This window comes from Urocampus carinirostris, chromosome 20, assembly GCF_059441175.1.
Source record: "Urocampus carinirostris isolate Australia breed hairy pipefish chromosome 20, RoL_Ucar_1.0, whole genome shotgun sequence".
Classification (NCBI taxonomy): Eukaryota; Metazoa; Chordata; class Actinopteri; order Syngnathiformes; family Syngnathidae; genus Urocampus; species Urocampus carinirostris.
This window is the reverse complement of record NC_142368.1, coordinates 9484056-9511145: the sequence shown is the minus strand read 5'-3', so window position 1 is coordinate 9511145 and position 27090 is coordinate 9484056. Positions and strand designations below refer to the sequence as shown.

Here is a 27090-nt window from a genome sequence, read left to right as displayed (position 1 = left end):
CTCCTGAGCCACTGCCGCCCCATATATTGCCATATATTTTGATAAAGACCTTACGCATATTGCATCAGAGACGTTACATATTTAAAACTAAATATTTTAGACACCGATATAATAATAAGTGAATTGGCTGATTACACTACTCTGATTAAACAATAAAATCTCTTTAGCTTCCGGTCTAACCTTGAACCTTGAACTTTTGGCTATAGATGAGTCAAGTCAAGTCAAGTCATTTTTATTTGTATAGCCCTTAATCACAAAGAGTCTCAAAGGGCTGCACAGGTTATTGCACAGACTACTATTTCAGACCACTATTACACCATCCCCTGATCTGTAACCAACATGAGGTCAAGGAAAAACTCAAAAACCTCAACATGAGGAAAATGAAGAAACCTTGAGAAGGGACCGCACATGTGAGAGTCATTTGAAATTGATCAAATACCTCAATAAAAATACCAAAAAATATCTCGGGGTGTATCTAACAAATGACAAACAAAATCCAACTCTGAATAGGGAAACCAAAATAAAACAATGTAAGTGGTTTGCTGTCATCTTCTTGGTAGAAAGTGCAAGTATGTTGCGTGGTCATGGACATCGGCCTTGCGTAATAGTTTGTATTTGAGTGCATGTCAGGTACTATCCACGGTCTACTGACAGTATGGAACTCTGCTGGAGTTCGTTGGACTTTGAAGAAAACGTCTCTCGTGTAACCCCCTGTTGCAGTGCTAATCAGAAATAACAAAATAAAATGATAATTTGATTATTAAATAAAACTTTTAAAATAGAGTGCCCGTAGTGAACCCACACAAGCACAGGGAGAACATGCAAACTCCACACAGGAAGGTTTGATTCCATGACCGCTGAACTGTGCTACACATGTGCTAACTACTGCGCTGCTGTGCTGCCCTCAAAAACCTCAGCATTAGGAGAATGAAGAAACCTTGTCTCACAAAACTGACCGGGAAGCAGGGAGTCGGAACTCATACGCGTAGAAGATCTGTCACTTTAATTAGGAAAGAAAAGTTGTCCAACACACAAACGGACCAAAGACAAAACAAAACAGGTTTAAAGTCCCAAAAGGAGCGTTTAAGTACTCCACAAGCAATCAGTTCAATGCGTCTCAGCCGGTGTCAAGGGGCGGGGCCAGCTGGGCGCCATGACAACCGTGCAGGACTAAATAAGCCCCCAAAAATGTTAATAATATGTGACAAATAATATTAGGAAATAAAAAGAAATGGATATCTTGTGAAAGAATTGTAAGAACAAACTACGTTTGTAGGCCGTACGAGCTTTGCAATAGTACATGAGTCAATTCATTCAAAAGAGAAAAATCATTTTGCATTGCCGGAAACTCAGCGAAATGTAACTTGATGTCAAGTTTTGGACATGTTTGATAATGACTTAGTTGCCACACTTGGGATTGCCGTTGCTCACTGTTGTTTCAAGCGCTGCTCACCGACTTTGTGTGAACGTTCAGACCCGTAAGGAAAATTACAGGGAACATTGTCTCCACCTAAGGCACACTTTTGATGCCTTTAATTTACTACTCCAGCCCCTGTGATAGTGTTTTTTCTATCATCTGACCCCTGGGCCAAAGAGAAGTCCACTATAACATTTCTTATTCAACCTGGTCCATTGATACCGCCTCATCTTTAAAAACAGTTCCAAGAAGTTCAAATGTAATCACTTTCAAAAACCGTTAATGCCGAAGAAGTAACAAAGAGTTCGCCTGACTAGTTCAGGCTCAAACAGTTCAGACTGTTTATTGATCTCTACGTCAATAGTCCCTATGGCTTTGTCCAAACATCTCTTATCTGGCCGTCAGGTCCGCTGACCCAAACGTCACGTGGATCGTGTCTTTGATAACATGAGCGAGAAAGGTACAAAAGCCAGCTTCAATCCAGAGTCCCTCGCTCTCGCTTCCTCTTCAAGATCGTTCCTGTCCCAGCCATGCAGCGTCCGACGGTTTCCTGTCTCCTCCTGGCCCTGGCGGCATCCGCGGCCTACTCGGCCGTCATCTTGGACAACGGCGCCCCCATCATGTGGGCCCAGACGGCAGCCCAGGTGAGCGACCTACCTGTGCAGAACGGCATCGTGAGCCCCGACCCGTGGAACTTCGTGCACCGCATGAGTATGTACCGGCTCTTGATTGCCGGAAGCGACCCTTTCATGGGCTCCATGGGCCCCGGCGCAACCGAAAATCCATTGTGGGGTCTGCCCCTGCAGTTCGGATGGATGGTGACTTCAGGTGAGAGGATAGTGATGATCCTTAAACGTGTTCGATGGTACAGACTTTCAGCTGTTCCGCTTGCGTAAAAAAATCTGCATTGATTGTCACAATCATCTCTTAGATGTTTCCATTCTCCAGTTTACTTGATTTATATACCGTATTTTCCGCACTATAAGGCGCATCGGGTTATAGGGCGCACCCCCCAAAAATAGTTTTTGGTCCTATATTTTCCATACATAAGGCGCACCGGATGATAAGGCGCTACAATGGGAACGTCGACAAAACAGTCAGATAGTTCAGTCAAACTGCTTACCCCCTTAACATTCCCAAAGCTTGCAAAGAAGCAAATACGTGTCTCAGACATGTACGGAAACGGTGTCTGTACGATATCACCAATCACTCAAATGCATCGTTCCAAATATCATTCGGAAGGTTAAAGTCTCGGAATTCAAGAAAAGCCAAACATTTCTTAGTTTCCATTTTATTTTTTGCTGGCAACTGTGTGGACAGCAAAGCAAGAATTTTATTGTGCGGGGAAACGGGGTTCTTTACTTTGCATATGACAATAAACACTTTGAATTGAATTTAGTATAAAAATAAACTCATCACAGAAACATCAAGATCGTTCTAAAACAAGATATCGGGAAAATATAAAGCCGCATAGCTCACCTAAGTTCTCTTGCAGCCATCATATTCAATAATGATACGAAACCATGGTCTTCTTACAACCGTGAGTGTAGTAAATCCAGGAGAGTAAAATATTTACAAATACAGAATAGTAAAAATTGTTTTCTCTATGCCGTAGTGCAACCCAACGTGTGATTCACATTCATCTTTTTCGGCCAATTGAAGGCTTTCTTTCGCCCCTTTAGCCTATGCGAGCCTGTAAATGATAAAAAGGATCCGCCCCCTTTACCTCCGAATAACTTTAGCCAATAGTGACTGATTCAAATGATGATTGACACATTGGTTAGGAAATGAAACGCCGGTATATAAATTCCAGCATACACCGCGGACGACTTCGCCTTCGGGGGAAAATCTAGTCGGCGGCTGCTTGCCTTAGTTAGCGACTTAATATTGATCCGTATATAAGGCGCACTGTATTATAAGGCGCATGGTCAGCTTTTGAAAAAAAACAGCAGTCTAGGGCCAAGATTGGGGAGGCCTAGTGCAGGCTTCATTCTCCCAAAGGAAACACATCCATAAACTTTTCATTTACAGTTTAATTCTGACATTTTTACACAAAAACTGCTTGAACTTTGTTTTGTAGTCATTATTTAGGAATGAGCCTCAACGATCTTAAGTAACTGTGGGAAGCATGGGCGTAACCAGCCTGTTTCTGGGGGTGCTCAAGCACCGTCAAATTTAACCCAAGTACCCCCAAAAATGATCGCATTTTTAAAACTCTCTTTTCCTCAATAAAGGACAAGATAAGCTTAAATATAATGGAAGACACTAGATAAAAAATGGAAAAAGGAACACAAAACAAAAAAGGCAGCATACTCCACTGGCAGGGTTGGGTAGGGTTACTTTAACTGGATTACTTTCAATTACTTTTGGATTACTCCAATAATATATGCTAATAAAAGACAAAAGAAACTAAATATAAAAAAGATTATGACTCACAACACGTGGTAAGCTTTCTCTCCTGGCTTTGATCTCTTTGATCTTTGGCAAAACTAACATCAAATGCGACAGAAACAAAATGAAAATAAATCCAAACAGCTTGCCAACATCATTTTCGCCGTTCCATGAGTTCCGTTACTCCCCAAGCCTGCAAAAATGTAGTCATTTTATTAGGGGGGAAAGAAACAATAGAAGAAAACAGAAAAAAAGAAAGGAAAAAAGAAATTAAGAAAACAATTTAAAAAAAGCTGCAGAAAGTTTTGGGCTGTCTCTTATATTACTAATAAAAATATCAGCACAAAATAAATCAAAACGTTTTTGACATTTCTATAATTCTACTAAATTATAAAAATATTATTATATTTTCACTCTGCCGCGAACTTTTAAATCCTTTAAACATTTTTTTTATAATAACAAACTTTAAAACTGGAAACCCTGCTCGACACAACAAAATGTCTATTAAAAATATTGACTGAAATCACTTTAAAGGTACAGTGTGTGATATTTAGTGTTTCCTCGTGGTAAAAAAGAAATGTGGATTTGATTAATAGGCAAAAATACATGAATTATCATACCAATGTTATTTATTTTAATTATACGTCCAGAAACGTGTGTTTCTTGTACATACTTGAATACAAACCTAGAAGTCGCCGCCATGTTTGTTTATGCTCATTCTGCTCTGGTTTTTGCTCGCATTGAACAATTAAGTGCCGTATACTGGTCAAATTTTACACAATGTACCTTTTAAAGAAATGAGAAGAAAAAAAACCCAACCAGACACTCTAGCCACTCAGTTCTGATCCTAAAATCACCCCTGGTGTGAAGGAGATCAAACTTGTATATTTGTTAACATGGGACACTGGCTCTGGCATTATTATCTTAAAACATGAATGTAAATGGTTTTATATAGCGCTTTTCAAGTTAATGAAGACCCCCCAAAGCACTTTACAATGTGCTTCACACTTACCCATTCACACACACACCGATAGCAGTGTCAGCCATGTAGGGCATCTACCTGTTTATCGGAGGAATTAGGGCAGAGGTGTCAAACTCATTTTAACTCGGGGGCCAGTGAAAAAAAAGAAATAAGAGAAAGAGGGAGGGAAAAGGAGAGAGGAGACAAAGAAAGAAAAAAAGAGAGGGAGAGAGCGTGTGAAACAAAAGGGATAAAAAGTCATGAGAGAGGGGAAAAGAAAGGGAGAGGAAGAAAGAAATAAAAATAAAAATGGAAAGACAGAAGGAGAGAAAAGAGAAAAGAAAGCGTGAAGGGTAGGAAGAGAGAAAGAGAAAAGAGAGAAAAGGAAAAAAGGAAGTTAGAAAAGGAAGGGAAAAAGAGAGACACAGAGGGTGAAAGAGACAGAGACAGAAAGTGGGAGAAAAGGGGTGGAGAGAGAGAGAAAAAGAAATACAAGTACAGTGTCTTTGTTCGAGGCACCTGGCTTTGGCAAAATCAAGTTAACATATTTCAACCTGCAGCTTATTTTTCTCTTGCGCTTCTCTGAGTGTTCAATCCCTTAGCGGGCCTGATCTGGCCCGCAGGCCACCTGTTTCACACCTGTGCATTAGGTATTTAGGGTCTTACCCAAGGACATTCTGACATATAACGCTGAGGAGCCGGGAATCGAACCTGCGACCTCTCAATCTCAAAACGAGCACTCTAACTCCTGAGCTACTGGCTTTCTTCAAAAATAAATAAATCGGAATATTTCGCTTTTATGGCTCTTTGGGTCAATGAGGTTCCAGACCCCTGAAATTCTGTTTTCCTCCAGGCCGTCTGGCCGACCCGACCGGCGCCACAACTTGCGGGCTGCAGACGGGGGATGCCATGTGCATCTCTCCCCAGAGCTGGTGGGGCTGTAAGTATAAATCGCGGCCCACCATTGCAAACAAATAGCATCCGAAAACAAATTGTCTTCTCTGTCCTCCAGGCGTAAACCACTTTGTGTCCGTCCTGCCTTTCCTGTCCGCCGCCCAGCAGGGATTATTCGGAGCAGGAGTCCAGGTAGAATAGAATAGAATAGAATAGAATATACCTTTATTGTCATGGTTACAAAATGGGTTAACATATTGTGACAACGAAATTGGGCATGGCACTCCAGTTCCACATATTAACAGTGAGGATAAAAGAAACCAAGAAGATAAAGGAACAGAGAATATAAGGTTATAAAAACAAGGAGGATAAAGTTATAATTATAACAGACTACAGATACAGACTGTACTCCCTTCAATGGCTCGGATAAGCTAGCTGCTCTGTTATCGTGTCCCTGCTGACCTTTTAATTTTATTCCCCTGTCTTTGAGAAGTCAAATCAAGTCATTTTTATTTGTGACGCCCTTAATCACAAGGAGTCTCAAAGGGCTTCACAGACTACTGCAAACTGCAGACTATTATTACACCATCCCCTGATCTAAAACCTACATAAGGAAAAGGAAAAACTCAAAACCTCAGTCAAGTCATGTTAATTTGTGATGACCTTAATCACAAAGAGTCTCAAAGGGCTGCACAGACCACAGACTGTTGCATACTACAGAATGTTATGACACAATCCCCTGATCTAAAACCTACATGAGGGCAAGGAAAAACACAAAAACCTCAGTCAAGTCTAGTCATGTTTATTTGTGATGTCCTTAATCACAAGGAATCTCAAAGGGCTGCACAGACCACAGACTATTGCAAACTACAGAATGTTATTACTCCATCCCCTGATCTAAAACCTACATAAGGAAAAGGAAAAACTCAAAACCTCAGTCAAGTCATGTTAATTTGGGATGACCTTAATCACAAAGAGTCTCAAAGGGCTGCACAGACCACAGACTATTGCAAACTACAGAATGTTATTACTCCATCCCCTGATCTAAAACCTACATAAGGAAAAGGAAAAACTCAAAACCTCAGTCAAGTCATGTTAATTTGTGATGACCTTAATCACAAAGAGTCTCAAAGGGCTGCACAGACCACAGACTGTTGCATACTACAGAATGTTATGACACAATCCCCTGATCTAAAACCTACATGAGGGCAAGGAAAAACACAAAAACCTCAGTCAAGTCTAGTCATGTTTATTTGTGATGTCCTTAATCACAAGGAATCTCAAAGGGCTGCACAGACCACAGACTATTGCAAACTACAGAATGTTATTACTCCATCCCCTGATCTAAAACCTACATAAGGAAAAGGAAAAACTCAAAACCTCAGTCAAGTCATGTTAATTTGGGATGACCTTAATCACAAAGAGTCTCAAAGGGCTGCACAGACCACAGACTATTGCATACTACAGAATGTTATTACACCATCCCCTGATCTAAAACCTACATGAGGGCAAGGAAAAACTCAAAAACCTCAGTCAAGTCCAGTCATGTTTATTTGTGACACCCTTAATCACAAAGAGTCTCAAAGGGCTGCATAGACCACAGACTATTGCAAACTTCAGACTATTATGACGCCATCCCCTGATCTAAAACCTACATGAGGGCAAGGAAAAACTCAAAACCTCAGTCTAGTCATGTTTATTTGTGACACCCTTAATCACAAGGAATCTCAAAGGGCTGCACAGACCACAGACTATTGCAAACTACGGAATGTTATTACACCATCCCCTGATGTAAAACCAGCATGAGGGCAAGGAAAAACTCAAAAACCTGAGTCAAGTCCAGTCATGTTTATTTGTGACACCCTTAATCACAAAGAGTCTCAAAGGGCTGCACAGACCACAGACTATTGCAAACTTCAGACTATTATGACACCATCCCCTGATCTAAAACCTACATGAGGGCAAGGAAAAACTCAAAGACCTCAGTCAAGTCCAGTCATGTTTATTTGTGACAGCCTTAATCACAAGGAGTCTCAAAGAGCAGCACAGACCAAAGACTATTGCAAACTACAGACTATTATGACACCATCCCCTGATCTGAAACCTACATGAGGGCAAGGAAAAACTCAAAAACCTCAGCATGAGGAAAATGAAGAGACCCTGAATAGATTAAGGATGTGATGCATTTTACAGGCAGAAGAACATCATTTCATACTTCCCAAAAGGACTAAAGTGAACCAACCCTAAATACCCATAAAAAACCCTTCCTGATCACTACGAACAGATTCAATTAGGGCTGCAACAACTAATCAATCAAATCAATTACAATTCATTGTTAAAAGCGTCCACAACTGACTACATCGTCGTGATCTCTAAGCCACCAACAATGTTAAATCAATGCAAACAAGACTGTACACAATTCCGTTGTGAAGCTGAGAGTAGTCGTACTATCACTATCCAGGAGAGGGCGCCCTAAGACCGTTTTATTTTTCGTTTGTATTTTTTATTGAACATCGCTTCGTTACAAAGTTGGCATAAAAGTTTCAACTTTGGAGTGTTCGACTGTTTCATCTTGAAAGAAAGTTAGCAGTTTTCAAAGGAACAGAAAATAGTAGTAGTAGTAGTATCACTTTAGTCCAGCAGAGGGCGCCCTAGGACTGTTTTTATTTTGGACTATTTGATTTCTACTTTGGAAAAGGACCGTTGCACAAAAAGTCAAGGTGCGGAATCCAGGTTTTTGTTTTTTTTCCCTTTGTTTTTTTTTTGCTCTTTGAGCTTTTGTGCATTGATATCGTCAATATGAGACACTCAATAACTTTCACTCCAGCAAACTATCTGGAAAAATCTACAAGGGTTCAAAAATCATAGCCAGTGGTGGCGTACCCACAAAGTGAAAAGGAAAAATCAATCAATTAAAAGATAAATGAATAATAGAAGAAAGTAGTTCATTAATCAAAAGTCAAATTGAACAAATATTTATTAAATATTCCAAAATAATTGGAAATGTGAATTTTTAAAAAATGAATACCCAAATAAAAATAAGTGTTTTAATATTTTTTTGGGGGGCATTTTGAATCATATTATGATTTCACTTTTATTTGTTTTACTTTTATTTAACTATTTCCATATATATATATATTTTTATTTTTATTTTTTTATTTATTTATTTTCCCTTTTTTTATTTTAACTTTTATTTTTAACTATTTATATATCAATATTTAGGTTTTCTTAATCGTTTATATATTTTAGTTTTGGGTTTTTTTGCGTTTTTATACATTTTTAGAGTTCAAGCAGGGCTATATATGCAGGAAAATATTAATTTAACTATATTTAATTTTAGTTATGAACAGAATTATGATAGCACTTTTTTTTCCTTTTTTTTAACTATTTTAATATATTTTTATATTTTTTGAACTTTTTTATATATAGGGTTTCTTAATATGTTAATATGTTTTAGTTAAAAAATTATTAAAATTAAAATGAATATTTTTTTAAGTAGATTTTTAGGGAGCAAGAAGCCAAAAATGTTATCTAACTATAATTCATTTTAGTTATTTTGAATACTTTTATTTTCTATTTTTACATATTTAGTTTTACATATTTGTATCTAACAATTTATTTATTGATGTTTAGTGGTCCTTCGTTTCATAGTATATTTTACTCAATTCTTTTTCGGCATCTTTATGAATTATTGTGGCACAAGGAGAGCTATATATGACAATAAATATTAATTTAGTTATATTTTATTTTGTTGTAGTTATTTTGACTAAATAATAATATAGTTTTTAGTTGTCATTTTTAAATATCTTTATTCAACAATTTTTAAGAAATATTTTGTTTTTCTTAATCTGTTAATATAGTTTACTAAATTATATTTTACTATTTTTTCAATGAATTATTAGGATGCTCGCAGAGCTTTATATAAAGATAAAATGGCTGCCTAAAAAAATTGAATTAAATGGGTAAATAAATAAATAAAAATGGGACATTTAAAACAATTTAAATGATTCAAATAATGTACAAATAAATACCTCTACCTAAGTTTAAGGGGAAAAAAAGTAAAAATAATTTTGAAATTGCATACAAAGTATTGTATACATATGAAAATACTACTATTTCAAATTTATGGTAGGATTTATTATCATCTGTGTTATGAACCGGAACAGGATCAGGACCCAAACGCGTGACGATTCTCACACAAGCCTTTTATTTTACGGGAAATGGGGAGTCATGCATGTTAGGCAGCGGTCTGGCATGGAAAGACAGGAAGCCAGAGACCAACGAGATTGATACCAATTGCCCGAGCAGATATCGGACAGATGGGGTAGATACCGGACAGGACAGGACAGACAGGATTGATAATGAAACAGGATACCGAAAATAAACAGGACAAACTAGACGGGAACGAAACTGGAAACCGATATTAAACAGGACAAAAATAAACGGGAACAATACCAAACAAGGAATACCAACAGGCAACAGGACCAAGTCAAAACCAACGTCTTGCGGGGCAGAGGTTCGTTGACGGACTGACAAACGGAGAGTGAGAACACTGAACTTAAATAAAATGAAAGCCAATCTGTCAACAGACCGCAGCTGGCGCCACACGGGCAGGGCCAATTGGGCGCCATGGCAACCGTGACAACCTGTATGAACTAAAAACGCAAGATATATAATGTACGTGATACAATATGTACATTGACATATTTATTTTGTTGTTAATATTTGAGTATTTTTTTTAACGTTAAATAGTTTCCCATGGTGCTTTTTTTTTTTTCATCTAATGCAGGGGTGTCAAACTCATTTTACCCCGGGGGCCACACGATAGGACAAACATTCTGTCGGGGGCCAGACTAGTAGATTAAAGAAAAGAAAAAGAGATAAAGAAATAAGGGAAAGAGGGAGGGAAAAGGAGAGAGGGCGGGACAAAGAAAGAAAAAGAGAGAGGGAGAGAGCGTGAGAAACAAAAGATAAAAATTTGTGAGAGAGGGGTAAAAGAAAGGGAGAGGAATAAAGAAATCCAAAGAGAAATAGAAAGACAGAAGGAGACAAGAGAAAAGAAAGCGCAAAGGGTATGAAGAGAGAAAGAATAGAGAGAAAAGGAAAAAAGGAAGTTAGAGCAAAAGAGGTTAAAAGACACAGAGAAAGAAAGAGACAAAGACCAACAAAGGAAGGGAAAAAGAGACACAGAGAGTGAAAGAGACAGAGTGGGAGAAAAGGGGTGGAAAAGAGAGAGAGAGAGAGAGAGAGATAAATACAAGTACAGTGTCTTTGTTCAAGGCACCTGGCTTTGGCAACATCAAGTGGACACATTTCAACCTGCAGCTTGTTTTTCTCTTGCGCTTCTCTGAGTGTTGTCTCGCGGGCCAGATTCAATCCCTTAGCGGGCCTGATCTTGTCCGCGGGCCACCTCTTTGACCTGTGATCTAATGCGTACACAGGCATTCAAGTTGTCAGGACCCCAAGATTTCCATCAGGCCCCATTTTAGACCCACCCGACACAAAATGCAAACACAGTTCTGAATTCACTTTCATGGGTGTTCACTGTGCAAATGAAAGGACTTATGCCCCCCACCCCAGGTCCAGATGCAGGCCCCTGAGGGTACCGATGGCTTCTGCACCACCTACGCCGATTGTGCTACAAACTTCGCCGATGTGATGACTAAATGGGACGCTTTCTTCCTGGTATGCGCTGCATGCGGTACTTCGAGCCGGCACATAGATGCGGGTTTCACTCGGTGGTCTTTGCGTGTCCCAAGGGCCTCAAGACCACCGCAGAGTCCGCACTGCCCGACAACGAGAAGAAAGACTCCATCCTCGGCCTCTACTGGGCGGCCCACATGGCCTCACTGCACGCCGCGGCCGCCTGCAGTGCCAAGTAAGTCCTATTTTCCTTCAAGATCTGCAAATAACTTACCAGTTACTTCATTGACTAACACCAAGTAACTATCTAGTTACAAATTACCGTATGTACTCGCATATAAGCCTTGAATGATATGATCCAAGAAACAGAAGAAAATCTGTACACCAACCTCTAAAAGACGTGAACCTTTACTATTTCTTTGTGCAATCTCGAGAGCTCGCAAACAAACACCTAGCCGAGACACTCCATATCCATTTTGTCACTGGGCATCAAGCCACTCGAAGATTTTCTTCTCCGTTTTTGGGTCCAAAACGTCTTCTTAGGTTCTCCATGTACGGTGTGATGCAAAGATATTCACACTGTCACGACCAGAACGGAATCAGGACCCAAATGTGTAGCGTTAACCACAAGTTTATTGATAGAAGGAGGAAGGGCAGCGCCTGCGATCTGGTGCTCGCTGGACGCGGGAAGCAAGCCGCTTACACGATGGGATTGTGATCCGAATACGAAAGTGGATCTTCCGGAGCGGGAGATGGCGGTGTCAAGGACGGAAAAACAGGTCGATAGCCAGGAGAGCAAAAACATGGTCGGGATCAGAAACAGGTTGTAAGCCGGGACGGGAGAGCAAACGTGGTCGGGGTCATAAACAGGTCGTAGCCGGAGACAAACGGGGAAATCAGGAACGGACGGGTGGAAAAAACGGGCGCAAAAAGCAGGACCGACGGGAGTCAGAGTGAAACTGCTTGCATTGTAGAAACAGAGGTTAGCTGATGGACTGATAACAGGAAAGTGAAAGGACTGGGCATAAAAAGGACAGGGAACCAATCAGGTAGCCCCCAGTGGCTGGCGCCAAATGAACGGGCACATGTGATACTAATCAGTCATCACGACACACAAGTTTAAAAAAAATAAATTCAACACACTTTTAATGTAAATTCTGAGCTCATGTCTGCCCCATTTATTTACCTGTTCTTGCATGATACACGCCCTCTCCCAACTTAATGCCTACCATTCCCCAACGGCGACACACAACCAAATATGTGCAAATAAACTGACCCCTGATTTCAGTATATAACTTTATAGTTGTAAATGCGACATGTAAATGAGTACATTAGGGAGAATATCTCCCTGAGGAGAAATTCAGCGTTTTCTTAAGTCAGTGCCACCAAAATTGTAAGTAGTTGTAATTTGTCAGTAAATATGAATACGCCCACCCGATTAAGCGTTGCTGGCGGATTGAGGGTTTTAAGTCACATCGTGAGCAAACAGGAACAGTTCGGGATCAGCGAACGTTGTAATTCATGATCAGTTTTTAAGAAGTAGCGATATAATGAAATGAAATGATCTGAATTTATATAACGCTTTTCAAGTCAATGACTTCCCAAAGCGCTTTACAGTGTGCTCTACATTTCCCAACAGCGGCCTTGCAGCCATGTAAGGCGCTAACCTGCTTATTGGGGGTATCAGGGGTTCAGTGTCTTACCCAAGGACACTTCGACATGTAACACGGACGAGCCGGGATTCGAACTGGGATCCCTTGATCCCAAGACGAGCGCTCTACCTCCTGAGCTAGCCCCCAATAATGCACCATGTTGTAACGAGAAATTAGTTTTAAAATTCTATTAATAACGCATTACGGTACTCATTACCTGGGAAAGTAACACGTTAGTATCAACACTGGTTATGAGTTACTTTATTTGAAAATGAGATTCAGGATGCTTATTTCTGTGTTGACGTTTGTCCTATTGATTTCCTGTTTGTTTGTTTTTTCCCATTATTCCTGTAGAAGCAATGACCTTGCTACGTGCTGCCTACCATTTACTACTGGTGACAAACAACCAAATATGTGTATATATAGTGTCTAAAACTCTAAATCTACTTATAACATTCATTGCATCGCTGTTTTCCATCTGCCATCAGTATGTACCTGTATTGACTCATCTTCATTCATGCAATGTTTGTGTTGCGTCGTCTGCTACAAACCAGGTGAACTTCTCTTTCCACGATGCTTTTAATGTACGTTTACATTTTGTAGCGTCATAAATTTTGTTAGCTTCTTTTGAATCTTCTGGGGCTGAGGTTTTGGCTTGATTCCTAACCACTTCTCCATTTTTTTTGTGTTCTCTGTGCGTCTACTTTGGAAAATGATATGCAAATGCACGACCTTATAATGCTCGGGAAAGTCCGGAAGTACGAAGTTATTCGATGCAGGCTTCTGATTGGCTGTGGGGTATGCAAATTGCCAAACGAACCGAAATTTCCAAACCGAACGAAGATTTCGAAATAGAAATAAAGTTGACGGCCACCTGGGCGGAGACGTTTTGTAAGTTGTACGCCCGACGTAAAAGATGCACACCCCGGGCGTCCGGGCAGACGTTATTTCACACACTGGTATGAATGAATGAATGAATGAATGATCTGCATTTATATAGCGCTTTTCAAGTCAATGACTTCCCAAAGCGCTTTACAATGTGCTCTACATTTCCCAATAGCGGCCTTGCAGCCATGTAAGGCGCTAACCTGCTTATTGGGGGTATTAGGGGTTCAGTGTCCTACCCAAGGACACTTCGACATGTAACACGGACGAGCCGGGATTCGAACTGGGATCCCAAGTCGAGCGCTCTACCTCCTGAGCTACTGCCGCCCTACTGGTATATAGCTGACAACTCGATTTCAGTATTTTATTTTATAGTTTTAAATTCGGCTTGGATGCTAGTATATGTACGGTAGGGAGAATATCTCCATGAGGAGGAATTCAGCGTCCTCGTACTCTTGCTCAAGACAGCGCCACCGTAACTGTATTCATTGTACCTTGTTGGGAATCATGAATTACGCCCGCACCACAAAGCTCATGGCTAGGGGATTGAAGTATTCTATAGTACCAGTAATTCATTATCTGCATAAAACAAGTTGCTTTATGTAGTACCAAAGATAGAGTAAAAGCGCACAATGTGCAGAAATGCTGATCTCAATGTTATTTCTTTCTGTGGTACAGACAGAGCGCCTATTCCGCCCCCGAGGTGAACTTCGCCTCCAGTTGGCTCAACTCAGCCGAATATGTATCGGCAGCCAATTTCCAGTCCTCCATGGACAAGTCCGTCCTGTTCCTCACACCGCTTCCAGGACGCATCCTGCAGGTAAGGTGGAGGTAGGGTAGGAGACAATGTTCCCTGTAATTTTCCAGGGGTCTGAGCGTTCACACAAAGTCGGGGAGCAACGCTTGAAACATCAGTGAGCAACAGCAATCCCAAGTGTGGCAAGATAATTAATTACAAACATGTCCAAAACTTGACATCAAGTTACATTTTGCTGAGTTTCCGGCAATGCAAAATGATTTTTGAATGAATTGACTCATGTACTATTGCAAAGGTTGTAGGGCCTACAAACGTTGTTTGTTCTTACAATTCTTTCACAAGATATCAATTTCTTTTTTTTTCCTAATATAATTTGTCGCATAATATTAACATTTTTGGGGGCTTATTGAGTCGGTTGTAAGATACAGAACTGTACTTAATCACATTTTTGAGTGGAAGTACAATATTGGCAACAAGATTCACTTGATATAATTGGAAATTATTTGAATGCAACACAAACTTTTTCTTTTTTTCCGTGTTTTTTTTCCACTTCTTTTTTATTTTTTTCCGAGCTGTTGCTTTTTGTTTTTGTTCTCTGTTTACTTTTTTCCTACATTTCTTTTTCTTTTTTTCTGGCTTTTTTTTTTTTTTATTTTTCCTTCTTTTTTCACTTCCTTTTGTTTCTTTTTTTCTCAGCTTTTCACTACTTTTTCATTTTGGTATTTTTTTCTTTCATGTTGGGAATAAACAAGCAAAAACAACCTGAAGAGCCGTTTAGGACCCGAAGGAGCCAGGTTCCTTTTAGTGAGCCGAGCCGAAGAAGCCAGTTCTCGACAAACTCTACTAACTTTACTCAACTTCGTTCTACTGCGACTCGACTTCAAAATAGCGCATTTAGGACACAACGTCAGGGGAACCTGTGTATTTTTACCTTCATGCACTGTAACTTTGACTTAATTCGCTTCTTGATTAGTAATTTTGAGCCCTCATTTTTGTGCGCTGGCTAGATTTTCTTGTGCGCCGAGAATGTGCGAGCAGTGCGCAATTGCGCACGCGCGCAGTTTAGAGGGAACACTGGTAGGAGATCTCTATTTTCCTCATTGTTTCATCTGATTTCATTTTGATGAAAAGGAAGGTGACCAAGCACCCAACATTGCTGACCTGACTCAGGAGGAGAACCACACCCTTTCTGTCTTCTCCTGGATGAAGAGCATGAACACAATGCTGGGTAGGAATTTTTCAAATACACATGAATGTTTTCAACAGTGTTAACCCTTTTTTGCTATTTTTTTGACATACATGCAGTTGACTCTGACTCTAAAGGGGAAAAAACAACAAGATATAACCACAGTATGGTTAATAAACTCAACTTCTTTCACAAAAAGCAGAAAACTACTAAATAATTGTTTTAAAATGGCCTTTAGTCCAATGTAATTCCTATTTGAGATTATAAAACTAAGACAAAGAATTTTACAGATTATTTAAGGTGCTGTCCGGAATTAGAAAATGTTCTACTTGATGATGCCATCTTCTGGCTTAAATCATCATTGCACCCTCTGTCAAACTGCTAGGGGGCTCGCGCCTTTGTTTTATGAATGGGAGACAGGGTTGGGTAGGGTTACTTTAACTGGATTACTTTCAATTACTTTTGGATTACTCCAATACCAAATATGTGAATAAAAGACAAAAGAAACTAAATATGAATCAAATGATGACTCACAACACGTGGTAAGCTTTCTCTCCTGGCTTTGATACTTTCTTTTGTCTTTTATTAGCATATTTGGTATTGGAGTAATCCAAAAGTAATTGAAAGTAATCCAGTTAAAGTAACCCTACCCAACCCTGATGGGAGATAACAGCCCACTACCCAGTTGCGACCATATAAAATCACTGTAATTGAATTAGAACATAGTATTTGATGCAAATGTTCTGAAATTGTTTCATCATTTATGTTTTGATATTGTGAAACGGAATTCTTAACTAACGTTGAAAGCTCTACAAAACGATAAAAATAAAATAAAAAAATAAACTGATATATTTATCTTTTGAACATGTTTGCCAGGCATGTCAACCATGCTTCTTAATTTATTTGAAGAGGTATGATTTTCAAAATAAATGTAAACCAAATGCTCCCTCTGACCTCTAGTGGGCAGTAAGCATAGCATCTCGAGTTTAGTAGCATCAACCTGGCAGTTTTATCTGAAGTAGTCTCATATTTTTGCTAATAAACTGCTAAAACTTTCATTTTGTATTTATTTTTGTTCATTTCAAAACTGCACAATTATGAAAAACAGCCTGTGTTTTCTTTTTTCATAACTCCCACTTGAGTTTGTATAACAGGGTGAGTTGGTTCAGGTGTAAAACTGCAATTACTCAACTGTTAAAATAAAGCAGTAAACGCGTTGAATGCCAAACATGAAAATCAGTTTTTTTATGAATTTTGGGGAATAAATGCTTAGAAAAGATCCCTTGTCATCCATGATTATAACACGTAGGGTAGGGTACTAACATATCTATCTATCTACTCTGGTCATATCCCTTGAAAGGGATGACCGACAGCAAGACAAACACATACAAATATATATATATTTTTTAAAAGGTAAAAAGCAACAAAAAACACACACAAACATTTTTTTGAACCATGGCCAACCCAAATGTCCAAACACCCAAACAAGTTAGGCACTTCGGCACCTAAGTTGGCCATGCTTTTGTCCCTCCAGATGAAACGGGACACAAGAAAGCGGCCATGTCGCTCGGGTCAGGGTGACACAACACACTCTTTTGTTCAGGGTGACACAACACACTCTTTTGTTTAAGAGCAGGGCCTGACAGCTTTCACTGGTTTACCCCTGCCGCATCATACGGGTGCCCTGCCCATCCCTTAGAACGCGTCTAAACATCCCACTATCCTTTTCCAACAGCTCTCCACTCATTCCTATCACCAACAAGAGCTCGAGCTTCCACTATATTTAGACCTCTTTCCTGCAGTGCACTCATAACACCATCCATTCACGTCAATCGCCGCCTTCTTCTTGGTCTCCTTCCATTGACTTCTTAATCTCAAAAACATTTAATTTCCTTCTCAAATCTGCGTTTAGGCTCCAAGTCTCTGCACCATACAACACAGTCGGCACAATCACAATCTCATACAGTCCCCTCTTAACATCCATACTCATTCTCTTGTTGCTCACCACTCTCCTCAGAGCACCCAAAACCTTGCTTCCTTGATTCACTCCGTGCAATACCTTTCACTCCATTCCACCAACTGCAGCCACATCACAACCCAAGTACAGTGGAACCTTGGTTCTCGACCATAATCCGTTCCAGAGCCCTGTTCGAAAACCGCTTTGTTCGATCACCGAAATAATTTTTCCCATTAAAATTAATGTATATCATTTTAATCTGTTCCAACACCCTGAATGTTTACCTTGAATATTTAACGTAAACATGAAGCTAACCCAGGCTAATCGTACGTTCGCGTTATCGTAATCTTCCGTACGAAAGATTACGCTAACATGAACGTGTAAAAATAAAAAAATCAGGTCGTTTACAAGTCATTTAGCACCCGGGTCTCCACAACAAGTGGTGAGTGGTTCATTGGAAAGGGGGCTGCGTTCCAACACCCTGAATGTTTACCTTGAATGTTTAATGTAAACATGAAGCTAACCCAGGCTAATTGTACGTTTGCGTTATCGTAATCTTCCGTACGAAAGATTACGCTAACATGAACGTGTAAAAATTAAAAAAAGGATAAAGAAAAGAATTATGAATAGGATTTCTTACCTTTGTGGTGGTCAGCAGAAGGCGCAGGTGGACGGTGGGGTATTCCCTAGCAAGATCAGACATTCGCACACCTCCTTCATATTTTGCTATTGATTCTTTCTTAAATGCAATAGTTGTACGCACTACTTTTCTTTTCTCACCTGTAGCAATTTTGCTGCTTGCACTGACTTTCTTCGGAGGCATAATTAGGGGCTAAAACACTTCGTACACCTATATTAAAAGCGAAAGCAAAACGAAGCACGTCCGCACGCGATAACAGTTGGTCACGTAAAGAGCGATCTACACCCGTACGCCGCTCAGCAGCGCATCCTAGCGTACGCACTCACGCATTACCGGCGTTCGAACTCCGATTTTTTTACCGAATAGCGAAGCAAGAATTTCTTGAAATTTTTGGTCGGACTCCGATTTGTTCGAACTGAGAGGCGTTCGAAAACCCAGGTTCCACTGTACCTAAAGCTTTCAACTTCTTCCGTCCATGCAACCTTATTTCTAACGCCATGCCCACTTCATCACCTTACTCTTCCCTTCTAACATAGACTGGATGAAAAAGCATAATATTAAGAAACTACGGTGGAGCCCGGAGCTAAACTGAGTTTGACATCACTGGTCTAAAACAACTTCCCTTTTGCAGGCGGGACCCTGGTGCGCATGTGGCGCAGCGCCATGTGCTCGGTGACCACCCGGGAGAAAGGCCGAGAGATGCTGGAGCAGCTCCTCCTGAATCCCGGTTATGCCACCAGCACTTTCCTATCTATTATCACCAGCATGGCCACAGGTTGCTGAAGGGCGACATCAGCCTACCAAACACACCAGCAAAGATCACTTCTCATTTTTTCTTAGTTTTTTTTTTTAAAGCTACCAAGGAAAAACACAGGATGCAAATTGTTGCTTCTTCTCTGATTAAAATGTTTAAAAATTGTACGTGTGTTGTCGTTATTGTCAAACACAAGCAGGCGGTCGTGGCATAATGTCATGGTCGCCTTGGCGACCGGTCTGCCCCGCCCCCTGGGCACCAGCTGAAGCAGTTCAACTAATCGCGTGTCTGCTATTTAAGGCTGGATTGTGGGCTTTGCGGGTGCTGGCTCATTATATACACATTGTCCGTTCTGTTATGCCTTGTCCTGTTTTGTTGAGTTGGAAGAAGCCTGTGTTTGCACGTTTAGTTAAAACCTGTTTGTTCTGTCTTGTCCCTGAGTTATGGACAACTTTTATTTTGGTAAATAAAAGTTTTGGATCGTCACGCAATTGAGTTCTCCCTTCCTGCCTCCGTTCTGGTCCGGTCACCCCCCTTCCACTCCATTCCGTGACACATAAACAAATCCAGAAAGACTCAAAAGTTCATGGGCATTAGTCTGATTGATTTTGGCTTCTACAGCTCAGAGGGTGCATTGATACAAAGGTCGATAGTCTTGATCCTTTTGTTCGAACAGCTTTTATCTCACCGTCAGTTCCATTGACCCTCATGACATGGACTTACATCCCAGATTTCATCAGACTGTTTCCCAATATTGGATTTGTTCAAGCAATTTAACTTAGCAAGACGCTGTTAGCGTATCTAAGCACTGACGTCTATTGAGGTTTGTGTCTGGTGAGGCGCAGTCAGATTTTCAAATAAAAATGGAATATATAAACTGTAGCATAGAAAAACACATGTGTTATCGTTTAACTTTTAACTTATAAATGAAGTCTACATGCTGCTCTTTATCAATTCTCAATATATAGGTAATCCTCCATTAAGAAAATTAAAAAGTCCGTACAATGAGACTTGACTTGCTGTTAGTTTGCTAATATAATCACAAATTATGTTATTAAGGGGTGAGGTCTGCACCAAATCAAAATCCTTGGTCTCACAATCTTCTTCCGCTATGAGGCAAGAGAATTGCGTGCCTCACTCAGTGTATGCAGATACTCTTTTTGACTAAAAGCATCAATCATCCTCAATTAAATGAGAAAATCACTGTTGACTTGCTGTTAGCTTGCTAATACTAATTCTATTGTTTGGAGCTAAGGTGTGGGCCAAATCTGAATCCTCGGTCTCACTATCGCCCTCTGCCATGAAGCAAGAGAACTGCGCGCCTTATTCTGCATCTGCAGAGGCTCCGCGTAGTAATAGATAGATAGATAGATAGATACTTTGTTCATCCCCGAAGGGAAATTCACATTTATATGTAACAAATGAATTATATTAAAAATATACATAATATAATGTGAAAAATCAGTCATTCTAAAAAAAAGAAAATCCCCAAATTCTGATGTTAATTGGGAAATAACTTTAACACAGAATAAATATAACCATTTTTTTATTTTCATGATGACAGGTGAGGCACAGCCTAACCTCCCCCACTTGACTGCACACTACGGTATTTGATTTAATGACATACATTTCATGTATGCAAATATGATTGCATAAAATTTGTGATGACTATCAATGTGACAAAAATACCTCTTTTTTACAATTCAGAAAAATTCAAGCTGACATAAAAATTTGACTTAGCCCGTACAGTGCAAACAAGAAACGCCTGAGACATGGTTTTAATACCTGAAACGAGGAAGCGTAAAAGGAGAAAATGCCAAAGGGGTTTATAGCCAAGAGTTGTAATGCATGGGGGAAGATAGGGCTGGGATACATAAAATGAGATACCGTATTTTCATAAATATAAGGCACACCTAAAAGCCTTTATTTTTTTCAATAGCTGACCATGCGCCTTATAATACAGTGCGCCTTATATATGGATCGATATTGAGTCGCAAGGTATTGCAACTACGGCAAGCAACCGGCATTTCATTTCCTTACCAATGTGTCAATCATCATTTGAATCAGTCACTATTGGCTAAAGTTATTCGGGGGTAAAGGAGGCGGGTCCTTTTTAGCGTTTACAGGCTCGCGTAAGCTAAATCAGAACAAAGACTGCAATTCGCCAAAAAAGATGAATTTGAATCACATTTTAGGTTGCTCTACGGCATGGAGAAAACAATTTTTACTAGTCTGTATTTCTAGCAACAAGCAACGTCTATTGATGCAGATGCTTCTCGGCGGATTTTTCATTTTATTTGTCGGCATTATTGCGTGTTTGGGAGTGTGAAAATATTTTACACGGTTGGGTTTACTACACTCATGGATGTAAGAGGCCCATGGTTGCGTATTATTATTGAATGTGATGGTTGCAAGACGACTTTGGTGAGCTACCCCGGCTTTATATTTTCCCAGTATCTTGTTTCAGACTGATCTTGATGTTTTTGTGATGAGTCTATTTCTAAATTCAATTCAATTCAAATTGTTTATTGTCATATGCACGGTAAAGAACCACATTTCTCTGCACAATAAATGTTTACTTTGCTGTCCACACAGTTGCCGACGAAAAAGAAAATAGAAATTAAGAAATGGTTGGCATTTCTTGAACCCCAAGACTTTAACCTTCCTAATGATATGTGGAATGACGCATTTGAGTGATTGGTGACATGATACAGACACCGTATCCATAAGTTAATAAGTTTGACTGAACTATCTGACTGTTTTGTTGACGTTCCCACTGTAGCGCCTTATAGTCCGGTGCGCCTTATGTATGGAAAATATATAACGGAAAAATATTTTGGGGGGGTGCGCCTTATAACCCGGTGCGCCTTATATTCGTGAAAATACTGTACATGAAATGAGTGCTATTTTTTTTAATCCCTGTTTTTTTTTGTGGGTATGCTCCAGGCTCAGCCTCGCCGCAGTTGTTGAAGTTTATGGGACACGTTCTCCAGCTCCGACTCGATGGCGGCGAGGTTTTCTATGTCCTGTTGACAAGTCACAACATTTTCACAAAGATGCCTTAACACAAAATGACAACGATTCTGTCAAAAGTTGGGGAAAATTCCGACTGAAGATGGGAAAAAAATTGTTTTTTTACTTGAGTTAATCCAAAGGGTGGTGGGTGGTTGGTTGGATCCCTCGACCACTAGGGTCGGAGGGGCACCATTTCATGTGGTGTGTCTTGGGCAAGTACAGCCTGGCAGAGCCCATCCCTCTCCAGGCTAACAAATGTTTCCACCCGGTCTCGAGAACAGGGACCCCTCGTATGTTAGGGGAATGTGCTAACCACTGCACTACGGCAAAACTAATTTAAAGCGACAATGAGTAATCGTTGGCCACTAGATGTCGCTGGATTTCAATGCAACCGAAAATTACAACTACAAAGCACAAGGTAGAATACAAACTACGGAGATTTAGAGTGACCAAACTGCACCAATTTTCTCATTTTTTGTCAAGCTTTCACAAGCATTTTGTTTTTTGCGGGGAACTGAAGCAGGAAGATGGCGGCCAATCATGTCAGCTCCCTCTGGGTGTAAAATAAACTCAAATTTCTCTACTTACGAGTAAAGTGGTACCTCTACAACATGCGAGAACCTCAAATTACGAGAAATTCCAGATATCGATGTTTCGAACGAAATTTTGGCCAAAATCCAAGTTATGAGATTTTGTTAATTTGAATATATCTTGAAATGACTGTAAAGAAACGCTGTTTAATATTTGACCACTAGATGTCACTGTATTGTGCAATGAAACCAACGATTGCTAAAAAGCACAAGGAAAAATACAAACTATGAAGAATTCAAAGTGATAAAACTATTACCCTTTTCATATTTTTGCCAAGACTTTCCCAAGCTTTTATGGGTTTTTGACAGTACCCGTAACAGGAAGATGGTGGACAATAATGTCAGTTCCCGCTAGATGAGCCTCATGTTATGAAAAACAAATACAAATTTCTTAACTTACGAGTACAGCGATGCATCTACGTACGAACAGCTAAAACTACAAGAAATTTGAGAGCTCAAAGTTTAATATTGCATGTATTTTGTGCAATTAAACATTCCGTTAATTTCAGGTTCTAGATTGTTAAATGGACAATACTACTAACAGGTAACATTGTAAGGACTGATACCTAAAAAAAAAAACTTATCGGCAGTAATACCTAAAATCTGGTATCTGGACTTCCCTGATCCCCACAAGTAACTAAGGAAGGGTAAGTACCAATACCAAATGTCAGTATCAGTCGATACTTTGTTCCGGGTAATTTGCACTTGCAAAAGCAGCCAGCGTCACGATTTGAATCCCCTGTGCCTGCTTATTTGGCGCCAGCCGCTGCGGACTATCTGATTGGCTCCCTGTCACTATTTAAACACAGTCCTGTCACTCTTCTGTTGTCAGTCCGTCTGCGAACCTCTGTTGGTACAAAGCGAGTCTTTTTGATCCTGACTCCCACCTGTCCCGCTTTGCACCGTTTCTTCCACCTGTCCGTTCCTGATCTCCCCCGTTTGTCTCAGGCTACGACCCGTTTCTGATCCCGACCACGACTGCTCTCCCGTCCCGGCTTACGACCCGTTTTTGCTCTCCTGTCCCGGCTATCGACCTGTTTTTCCGTCTGTGACACCGCCATCTCCCGCTACGGAAGATCCACTTCCGTATTCGGATCCCGATCCGATTGCGAGAGAGACTTGATTCCCGCGTCTAGCAAGCACTGGATCGCGGGTGCTGCCCTTCCTCTCTCTATCTCAATAAACTTGAGAAACGTTACGCGATTGGGTCTACCCTTTGTTATGGACGTGACAGCCAGTATTAGAGTTTTACTTCTAGGAGACGCTAAGTAATGCACAATGTCCCTTAAAACTAAAGTATTAAAATGCATTGTTTAAATAAAACAAGTAAGATTTTAGTAAATATCAAATGATTAATATAAAGGTGTTTAGATGTTAATGTAAAAACAAAAAGAAAGAAATATAAGGCTTTTTGTTAACTAACTCCAAAGTTAAATATATACCTCCCCCTTCCTGCTGGCGCTACCGTCGTCTTCTTCAGAGGTCCTCCGTGCCATCATCTGCAGTTCCTTTTCCTCTGGACTGCGATTCCTCTTCTTCTTCCTCCTTTTCATCCCTTCCTCCTCTGAGACTTCCTTGGAATGATGGGGTGCTTCCTTCTCCCCCGCCTTCGCACTTTTTGATGTATTCTTGAGCAAAAAGCCTTTGCTCCTCTTCTTCATTCCCTCCTCTTCAGAAGAGTACCATCTCTTTTCTAGCCGTCCCGGAAAAAGAGAAAAACAGTGGGTTATTTTAAGATTTTTTCAATCATTTTTAGTCATTGATGGATTAAGACGGGCAATAATCTGGAGAAATCCGAATGTATCGTTTACATGTCTGGAAGTGAACGAATCACCCCGTTTTCATGGAATCAGATTACAACAGAGAAGGAGAAGCTACGTCGTATGCAAAAATACACCATCGTTTTCGGATTCAACGTTGAATAAGGGGTGCTTTATGTCAAGGTTCAAAGTTGAGATTATAGTAGAATAAAGAAAAAAACACACTCTGAGTCGGACATTTAGGTTTTTGATAGCCCCTTCCATCGGAGGTGCGTGTTTCCAGGATCGCATCAGGGAGAAATCACATTCCTCCTTTTTCAGGAGGCTCCTTTATATTGGAAAACACAAGAAGGAAACTACTACTACATCTGATTGGTTTATATGAACACAGGATATGAATCTGAATGGAATCACATATTTAAATGCAGTGAATCATGTTGGTTGCTAGATGGCGAGCGAGTATAATAAATGAGCAATAGGGATAGTGAAACTTTGTAAACACAATGCGTCTCCAAAGTGCCTCTCTCGAGCAGACTTGGAATGTGGGAGTCAAACTCTCCCAAAACCGGAACTTTGTAAGCACTGTAAGAAGAATGGAATGTGGGAGGCAAAGCCATCTTTTGACCTTAGAGTTGCTTGCCTCTGAACACCAAATGAGTAAACTATAGAAAAATAAACGTATAAAGATATAAGAGTATAAAAATATATATTGGGTATAAGAGCATAGAATATAGTATAAAAGGCACATTTAGACCATAATTCCCTTGCACTTTCTTTCATGTCACTCACCAAATACAACCAAGTACTGTGCTCCTTTCCTCTGCGCTCTAAAAGTGAGTTTCATTCCTGTCTCCTTACAAGATGAGCTTGTGCCTGACTTCCCAAAGCATAGACTTACACTATATATGGAAGGATACAACTGTGACATTTTTGTAGAGGGAAAGATCATAAAATGTGAATACTGTTTATTATTTTTAGTGAGTAAACTGCCGTTAGCATGTATTATTTGTCTCTGTACTACAAGTCCAACAGTGCTTTGGGGGATAAAAATATCCCAGGTAAGGAAAACTACGCATCCACATTCTGTTTACTCGAATGCATATACATGCACGAGTAATCGGGGAATGAATGGAGTAACCCATTCTGAAAACTCGCAGTCGGACTAATACTTCAATCAGAGTATTGTGCATGCTTATGTGGACTTCTATGATTGGAATACTGGCAATATTTGGTTTAAATAGAATACTGCCTGCAAGTCAACGGCAATTGAAAAAAAACTACAACACTATTACTTCCAGAACGAAAAGGCAAAAGGTATATTTTGTATGTTTTATTATTAGAATGTAAGCAAAGTTAGCAAATTATTTGCAATTACTTAAAATTTCCACTTATCAGTGAAAAGCATCATTAGTACTCCATCCTCCGTTATGAAAAAAAGTCCATGAAACGAGGAAAAAATGACTTGATATCTTGACCTTCTGTAAACTTGCTAAGACTATATAGCTAATTCCATTATTTGGGGCAAGCAAAGGTGTGCGTCAAATCAGAATAATTGATCTCACTATCGCCCTCTGCCATGAGGCAAGAGAACTGCATGCCTCACTTTGTATCCACAAACGCTCAGCACAGCGACTGTATTAATAATAATCATATATAATGAGAAAATTCAGAGTTTTTGAAAAACAAATCCGAAAAACTGAGAATGAATGAGAACTGTGACGTTTGTGAACATTTGGTCATCAGAATAAATGAGAAAAAACACCAATAAAGGCATCATGTTTAAAATCCTAAATTGTTTTTTAAAGATCTCATAATATACTGCTAAATATTGACTTTTTTAACCCCACCTTTATCTTCTTCGTCCTCATTTGCCTCTTCCTCCTCCCTCTTCTCGCCTGCCATCCAAATTCTGCCCTCCTCTCCCTCCTCCTCATCCTCTTCTTGTTTCGATCTTCTCTGTTCCTGAGCCAGGATGGAGCGCTCACCAAGGCCTCCTAGCGCGTTCAGCATGGATCCATCTGCCAAAATTGAATTGATGGTAAGAGATTGAGTCCTCCCTGAATCTCCTTATGTGTTTTACAGTACTATTAATGTATTGACTTTATTATATTACATCTAAAAAGCTCACCGAAGAAGCTTTCTGCATTTCCAGGCGTTGGCATCACATGGTGGTGCTCAATGATGCCTGGTTCCTCGCCACCTGGTGCCCATTTAAAGTCATAAAATGAGAAAAGCCTCCATGGCAAATAATCAAATCAAATCCAAATGTATAGCACTTTCCAGACACTAAAAAATGTACACAAGTATTGAATATACAATAAGAACCAATTAGCCAATAGCATTGATTTGGTGGTTAACTTCACTTTAACCATTAGCATCACCTATGAAGTTAATGCTAAACATTGTGCAGCTAACACCGGTTTCATGGTCCTCAACGACTCAAACGAATGCTAACATTGCGGACACGGCGGCTAGCCGCTAATGCTTGTGACTCTGCATTAATGCCAAATGTTAAACCGTGCAAATAGTGTACAGAAACAGAACAACAAAGTTTACTAGGACATTCAAAATTTAAAGACATATAAACT

At 39.9% G+C, this 27090-nt stretch overlaps 2 protein-coding genes across 3 annotated transcripts in view; one reads left to right on the top strand and one right to left on the bottom strand.

The window, feature by feature from the left end:
* The window catches only part of chga (chromogranin A), a 569746-nt gene that overhangs the window by 536312 nt on the left and 6344 nt on the right, over window positions 1-27090 (bottom strand). Inside the window, exons 5-8 of one of the 2 annotated variants that reach the window (XR_015848321.1) lie at window positions 26631-26702; window positions 26350-26520; window positions 24185-24435; window positions 21106-22163 (exon numbers count right to left, since the gene is read on the bottom strand). Coding sequence is in view for 1 of the 2 variants with exons in the window: in XM_088325462.1 (XP_088181588.1) it covers window positions 22086-22163; window positions 24185-24435; window positions 26350-26520; window positions 26631-26702 (572 nt within the window). In the remaining variant the exon portion in view is untranslated. Of the gene's footprint in view, window positions 1-20666; window positions 22164-24184; window positions 24436-26349; window positions 26521-26630; window positions 26703-27090 lie in introns of those variants that run through there. The other variant, XM_088325462.1, reaches the window with a different exon arrangement.
* On the top strand, window positions 1897-19304 carry leg1.1 (liver-enriched gene 1, tandem duplicate 1). Its single transcript, XM_088324645.1, has 8 exons — window positions 1897-2245; window positions 5623-5709; window positions 5782-5855; window positions 11244-11348; window positions 11423-11541; window positions 14522-14663; window positions 15732-15828; window positions 19015-19304. The coding sequence occupies exons 1-8, from the start codon at window positions 1948-1950 to the stop codon at window positions 19164-19166; spliced, it is 1074 nt and encodes a 357-aa protein (XP_088180771.1). The 5' UTR covers window positions 1897-1947; the 3' UTR covers window positions 19167-19304.